The sequence below is a fragment of the Carlito syrichta genome, unplaced genomic scaffold (assembly GCF_000164805.1).
Source record: "Carlito syrichta isolate Samal-C Ts95f unplaced genomic scaffold, Tarsius_syrichta-2.0.1 Scaffold316424, whole genome shotgun sequence".
NCBI lineage: Eukaryota > Metazoa > Chordata > Mammalia > Primates > Tarsiidae > Carlito > Carlito syrichta.
The window spans coordinates 54,241-61,635 of record NW_007260520.1 but is presented as its reverse complement, the minus strand read 5'-3'; the positions used below and the strand labels follow the sequence as shown (position 1 = coordinate 61,635).

Sequence of the window (7,395 nt, the reverse complement as noted above, 5' to 3'; positions counted from 1 at the left end):
GGGGAGCACCTCCCGAGCGGGATCGAGTGGGCGGTGGCCGCAGCCTCCCGGTGAGGAGTTCCGTCCGGTTGCAGCTTAATCTCTAACGTCCAGCCTTGTCTCTAAACAAAGTGATTGGAGGAAATGGGCCCCCCCAACAGAATCTGACCCCTGTTGTTATGGGCATGGAAATCGGGAAGGCGAGACTTGGGAAAGGCATATTCAGCCACGTGGGAGTTGAGCCTAGCTTGGGGGCCATCACAAGTTTGCTTGAAATTCCCGGGGGATTAAGTGGTGCCGAGGGCTTGAGACACCAGAATATGATCTGGTCACGTGGCCGTGTTGGGCGAGTCGTGGCCTCTTTAGTCTCACTTCGGAAAGACCACCAATGGTGCTTTCCGCCTGCAGCCCAGCCCCCTGCTTTCCAGCATCGGGAAGCCTTGTTAGGCCGGCTCCAGGGTCTCCCAGGGTTCAGCTGCTGTGATCTACCCGTATTTTAGTCTTGGCCAAGCCGTGTTCCACACGTTTAAAAATGTCCTAGTTGAGTCTCCAGCACTCCTCTGAGGTTGAGATGTTAGGACTCCCGACTTACAGAGGAGAAGCTGGGCAGGGAGGTGTGGTACGTTTCTGTAGGTTGTGTGGGGGGCGGGGCGGGGGTAAGAGCTCCAGCCTAGGGAACTCGCCTGAGAGCTGATGGCCAGGGGGTGTGCCTCCTGCGGTCTGTGTGGTTCATTCCTGAAATAGAATCCAGTGCTGCCCTGTTCCATGGGCTTCTGCCCGGCGCTTCTCAGACAGGAGGCTGGGCCCAGAGCCCAGGAGAGGTGGAGGGGGGTCACTTTCCTCCTGATGACAGAGGCTCCTGTCTGGGTAGAAAGATACTTATGCTAGGAAGGAGAGCTGTCTTGGTTCCTGATATGCAGGTTGAAGTTTTTCTTCTTCCTAAAAGACTTTTCTCACTCTGTTTTTCCATAGTCTGATTTAGGCAGTGTTTTCCAAAGCAGATTGTGGTGAGAGAGTGATTAAAGACTAGAAGGGGTCAGGACTAGCCTGGCTGCTGCAGTTTCTGGGCCACTTGTCCTGACTGGACCTGAGAGTGAGTGGTGGGGAACAGCACGCTTGGCTAGGTAACGATGGCTCCATCAGAGAAAGGGCAAAGCAGTTGGGGACATGCAAAGAGGATATCCCCGTTCAAACTGCAGTAGACACTTGTGAACTTTTACTGCCCTTTACAAGTCACTTTTTCCCTGTTTCCTTGATGGCGTGGACCAGTGGGAAGGGAGACAGATACTTGGAGGGACATGAGATATGAGATTTGTGTGCTCCTCCCTCCATTCTGGCCGCCTCAGATGCTAAGCAGTAGCCAATGGGCGAGTGTCTTCTCACTCAGGACTGCTGTTCTGTTGGTCCAGAATCCTTTTGGGATGATTTACTTGAAAGCTTCTCCTGATCTGTCCTGTGTATATATCCTATTCAGGTGATATCCAACTGGCATATTTCACTGGGTCTGCAAGATCACAGAGTCCAGTGAACCACCATCATTTACAGTAAGAAATGAAGTCTTGTTTCTACTTCCTTTCTCAGGAGAACTACGATGACCCACACAAAACCCCTGCCTCCCCCGTTGTCCACATCAGGGGCCTGATTGACGGTGTGGTGGAAGCTGACCTTGTGGAGGCCTTGCAGGAGTTTGGACCCATCAGGTACTGGACTTGAGGCTAGCAGTCAAGCTTCCAGGGAAGTTGACTCCCTGATGGCCTTATGTGACATTGGTTTCTGGTTGGTGGTAATGATTTCACGATTCTTGTCCAGGATCCTTTGGCTAGGTCCTGTGGCTCCTCTACTCCTGGGTTGGCCATTGTACTTCGGGTTAGGTCACAGCAAGTTCCATGACCTTTTTCCCTTCCTTCCTTCTCTGCCATGCAGTTTCCAGCTTTTTTTTAACTCGGCAAATGGTTCCTGAGTACTTGGTGCCTGTTAGGTATGAGGAATACAATAGAGAACAAAACTGTCCTGGATTCCTTAGAGAGTTGCACTCTCCCAGTGATTTGCACTGGAGTAGAGTAAGCCCCAGTCCATGGGAGGCATCTAAGTTAGCTGAGGTGAGTTCAGAAAGGCTTCCCAGAGGAATGGATAACTTAGCTGTACCTCTCTGGCTTACGATGTACCTCTTGGCAGAGGGTGTTCAGGTCAGGAAACCATGACAGGGTTTCAGAGGGTTCCAGAGACCATGGAGACCCATTTCACAAAAATGGAATGGCATCCTTCTCTTGTCTCCATTTCCTTAAGATTGAAGCCTGTGTTCTCTCTGCCAGCTATGTGGTGGTAATGCCTAAAAAGAGACAAGCATTGGTAGAGTTTGAAGATGTGTTGGGGGCTTGCAACGCAGTAAACTACGCAGCCGACAACCAAATATACATCGCCGGTCACCCGGCTTTTGTCAACTACTCTACCAGCCAGAAGATCTCCCGCCCTGGGGACTCGGATGACTCCCGGAGCGTCAACAGTGTGCTTCTCTTCACCATCCTGAACCCCATCTATTCCATTACCACGGTGCGTGCCAGCAAGCATTTTTTTCTGTTCCTCTGTGAGGTCTCCCTTTTTTTTCTCTCCATCCCCTCCTCCTCCCCAAGCCAGACTGATTTGACAGTGCTCCTTATGTTGCCTGTCTTTGCTTTTACAGGATGTTCTTTACACTATCTGTAATCCTTGTGGCCCTGTCCAGAGAATTGTCATTTTCCGGAAGAATGGAGTCCAAGCCATGGTGGAATATCTTTTGTTGGGAAACAGGTGTTCCTTGGGGCGGGGACTCTGACAGGGCTTGGCTGGGAGCCATTCTTTCAACCGTTATGGATCTCGTGAATGTCTGCCAGATGCTTGCCATGTCACAGACCCTGTGGTCTGAATTATTGTAGAGATGCGGTCTTGCCAAGTTACCCAGGCTGGTCTTGAACTCCTAGGCTCAGGCAATCCTCTCACCTCGGTCTCTCAAAGTGCTGGGATTATAGGCTTGAGCCACTGTGCCTGGCCTGGAAAGATTTCTGAGGAGACTATGTCCTGTGTCCATGAGGACAAAGGAGCTGGCATTCTGGGTGGGGGAAGTAGCCTCTCAGAGGTCCCCGGTCAGAAGGAGCTTAGCACTGGAGAAACAGAAAGACCTGAGGACTGTGGAATGGCTGTCCGGGAAGGGATGCGTAATAGACATTGGATGCAGTTCTTAGCACATCCTAGACAGGTGTGACACTTGGGAACAGGCTGCAAGGGGAGAGCCACTTGCAGATTTTTAGGGCAGGGATGTAATCTGGTTATTTCAGAGAGATTGTTTAGGCTTAGTCAAAGGGCCTGAGAGGATTGGGGACACAGGTGGTGTGGCTTGGGGCAGTGGCTGAGGAGGTTGCTTTTGCTCTTGGGTTTCTGGACTAGCGTTGGGGTGCAGATCCTAAGGAGACTTTGGCCAGTCGCTGCTCACCCAGGGCTGAAGTTGAGTTCATCTCACCATTTTGACATCTTACCTGAGGCTGGTGGCAGTGGGCAGTGATCTGTGAGCGGATCCCAAAACTCCTACATGAACCAGTCTTTTGGGTGCTACCTCGTTCTCATCCCTTTCGGGGACAATTCGAAGCCTTTTCCAGAGAGAGTGGTGGGACTTTCCTTAACTAGACTCACATTTGACTCTGTTCAAAGTGCCCAGCGGGCCAAGGCCTCACTCAATGGGGCTGACATCTACTCTGGTTGTTGCACTCTGAAGATTGAATACGCGAAGGTAGGCCAGGAGGTTGTCTGCCCCTTGCCAGCTTCCAGGTGAGCTTGGGTCTGGCAGATCTCACGTCTTGTCTTGTCCTTGCAGCCTACACGCTTGAATGTGTTCAAGAACGATCAGGATACTTGGGACTACACAAACCCCAACCTCAGTGGACAAGGTAATCCTGATGGTCGCTTTGTTCTAAACACATCTGCCCTGCCTCCACTCGACTAGCTCACTTCATAGACCTGGGCTCAGGGTTATGTAATGCCATTGGGGTCCGTTCTTGGAGAGGGTGAGAGGGGCATCTGTAGGTCCTCACTGCTGCTTTTGACCCTGTGCTGCTGAGGGGATAGAGTCAAGGCCGAAGCTTGGATGGGTGGGGAGCAGGGTCGCACTGAGGACAAGGCCTGGTGATGGGCTTAGAAGCCAGCAGCAGCTCCTTCTAGAGCCTGCATGGGGTCACGGACTCTCTATCGTCACTGGGCTAGGAGTTGCCCTCTGGCTCTGCACTGTTGAGGGTCTGATTTGTGGGGGAATGACAATAGTGGCGGGAGGGGTGATGAGGGCTCCTGGGCTCTTGCAACAGAGCCTTTGAGCACGCTGACCTTGTGAAGGTGAGGCACTCGGGATTGGACCAGGGTGGACATGCCTCACATCATTTAAAGAGGGGACTCGTCATCTCTGCAGGGGGCCCAAATGGACAGCCCTCTTCCTAGTGTCTGTCAAGAATGGTTTGTCTTTGGTAGGAGGGAGAGGTGGAGCATTGCCTATGAAAAACAGCGGCACCCCCTCAACAAGACCGTCCATCTGTATGTCTGTCTTGGTCTGATATGTCGGACCAGGCCCTGGGCTGAGGGAGGAGGCTGGTTGCTGACATCGCACAGGCTCTGGGAGGCCCGAGGGCCCCGTTCCTAGGCCAGTCTGTCTTGCTCGCCCTTGCAGCTGGGAAGCAGTGGGCAGGGTGGGCTAAACTCCCCACGACCCTCACAGTGGGCCCTGTGGGCCTGGCTGCTCCCTCCAGAGGTCAAAGGCAAATTGGTGACCAAGCGAATGTACCAGAGTGGGCAATGGCATTACATGACTGCTAACAGAAACATGGCAACCAACCATTTCTTCTCCAAGGAACATAAATAGAAGATGTGCAGACCGGCAGGGGCTAGTGCCAGGGGCTGGCTGTGCATTGGTTTTGATGCCTCTCAGCTTTGGCCGCCTCACGGCTGGGGCCCAAAAATCGAGGGCTGATGAGGTGACCTGGAGTGAGGGCGGTGCTTCACCACCCTCAGGAACCATACTTCAGCGGCTCTGCCTCTGCACATTGCTCACCAACACACAGGGTAGAAAACCACTAGCTCTTCCGGGAGAGAACAGAACATGCAGCCTGCACCACGTCCCCAGAAACAGCCGCAGACTTGAGCTCACTACATCAAGAACACCACACCGCGCTCCAAGGAACAGCTACAAGCACAGAGACAGAGGCAGACAGAGACAAAGAAAGAGACGCAACATGGCAGCAGACACTGCTTTTTTACTAAACATTAAAAAAAGGCAAAATCCAAGCAAACTTGAACCCGAGAATGTACACAGAAGTAGGAAACACAGAGAACAGAGCTCTCCCAGCCAGCCAGCGGTGCTCTTTTCGGAGAACGTTTCATAGACTGAAGTAGATTCCATGGGCCTCCAAGACAATAGGATCCTCTCTCCATTCCTCGCCATATGGGTTTTGATTTTTAAGTCCTTTGGTTTGGGGAGGGCCTTCTTTTTTTTTTCTGTTTTGATATTTTTATTTTTTCTGCAGTCACCGGCTGCCAACATAATCTGCACCAACTGGAGATCAGAAACAAACCAAAAAAAAAAAAGCTAAAACCACAACAAAAAATCAGAAAACCAAAACAGACCTAAAAACAGACAGCCAAACAACTCAGAGGCACACAGTTACCTGCTGGCGGGTAACCAGGCGTGCTCCCAAGGCCAAAAGCTCGAGCATAGTGGGGCCACTGGCACACTTCATACCCAGGAGACACGCACATGGAGCGCTACACAGCCAGAAGCACCGCACTGCAGCACATATGTGAGGAGGTGACAACATGGAGGGACACTACCCACTTCATACACCTTTATTTCCACTTTCTGATATCTTCTGAGGACAGAACATCTGTGAGCCATTTTTGATTTAATCAAAACATTGACTTTTAAAACAATTCTTTAAAAAAAATTGTAGCGGATGTGTACCGTAACTTGTATTTATGACTGTAAAACCATGTGATGCAGGGTCGCAGTGTATGTTTGATGGGACGCCATCTTTCAGAACTGTGCTAACTCACTGTTGAAGCGTCCAATGGTAAGAGAAAATACAGATTTGTTTTTTGTGACAAATGGACATTGTACTCTGTACTGCTGTAAGTAGCCCTTTTCCATCTTTGTAATGACTGTTGAAAACAAAACCCAGGCTGGGTGGCAGGAAAGGGCAGTGGTTTCGAGCCCAGAGTTTTGACGTCAGCCAGACCTGGGTTTGAGTTTGGCTCAGCCACTAACTTGGTTTGTGACCTAGGGCCAAAGTGTTTTTTAACTGCTCAGCTAAAAGTTAACAACTCAGTTGTCTTATTTGTAAAATGGGGCTAAAATATCTGTACCTACCTCATAGGGTTGTTGTGAGGAATTCAAGAAGCTGTGATATTTGTAAAGCGCTTAGTCCGGTGTCTGTCACTTAAGCGCTAAATTAATGGTAGTAATTCTGAACTGCACCTGGGGCTGGGTGGATCTGCGCCATTGTTGCTCTGGGAATGTTGATGCCTTGTACACGATTGCTCTTTTGAACTGCTCTGCTGTTGCCCTGTTGTCAGCTCTCCGGTCCCTCTCTTCGGGCTGGACGGGACTGAATGGGAGGGGTACTGGGTCCTAGACTGAGAAAGAAGGGTCTTCCAGAGGGGCTTAGAGCTCCTGGAACCTTGGGGCTGAGGGGGGCCAAGGTTTATTCTTTTTTCTGCCCTTCTGGGTTGTTTTCCTGTTGGGAATCTCCTCTCCCTTCATTGGGAGTTATTTTAGAAAGCTGCTTTTGACCCCCATATCAGTTTCTGTAACAGCTGCAGGCCCTCCAGAGGGCCCGGGAACTTTCTTCCTGCCAGGGCCAGGGCAGGTGAGAGAGCACAGAAACTTGTCTCCTCCTTCATGGAAAAGAAGACCAGCCCTCTTGTTTCGGGCAGGGAAGGGAGGGTGAGCTCCAGCTTGGAGCCTTGGGCTTCATGCCCACCCTTGGTCAGATCATAAAAGGAGGCCCGGCAGCCCTTGTAAGGGAGGGTGGCACTGCAGCGAGGCTTGCAGGAACTTAGGGGCTCTTAGATGAGCTTCTGTAGTCAGGAGGGAGAGAGAGACCCCTTTTTCCAAGTTAGTTTCTGACTGTTTTGTCTGTTCACAGGTGACCCAGGCAGCAACCCCAGCAAACGCCAGAGACAGCCCCCTCTCCTGGGAGATCATCCCGCAGAATATGGTGAGGGCAGGGGCTTCCCCTCCGTGGACTCCCGTGGCTCATGTGCCCCTGCCCGCCGCCCGCCGCGCACTTTCTCACCCGCCCTCCCTCTCTTTCCTTCCCACCCCCCAGGAGGGCCCCACGGTGGGTACCACAGCCATTACCATGATGAGGGCTACGGGCCCCCCCCACCTCACTACGAAGGGAGAAG

General features: G+C 51.7%; 1 protein-coding gene across 1 annotated transcript in view; it reads left to right on the top strand.

Annotated features, from left to right (window-relative positions):
* Nucleotides 1–620: 620 nt before the first annotated feature.
* The window catches only part of HNRNPL (heterogeneous nuclear ribonucleoprotein L), an 11,384-nt gene continuing 4,609 nt past the window's right edge, over nt 621–7,395 (top strand). Inside the window, 8 exon segments of the mRNA XM_021707193.1 lie at nt 621–635; nt 1,561–1,679; nt 2,292–2,529; nt 2,660–2,745; nt 3,643–3,739; nt 3,824–3,896; nt 7,134–7,205; nt 7,317–7,395. The exon segment at nt 7,317–7,395 is cut by the window's right edge and continues 1 nt beyond it. Coding sequence (XP_021562868.1) covers nt 2,305–2,529; nt 2,660–2,745; nt 3,643–3,739; nt 3,824–3,896; nt 7,134–7,205; nt 7,317–7,395 — 632 coding nt within the window. The 5' untranslated portion in view covers nt 621–635; nt 1,561–1,679; nt 2,292–2,304.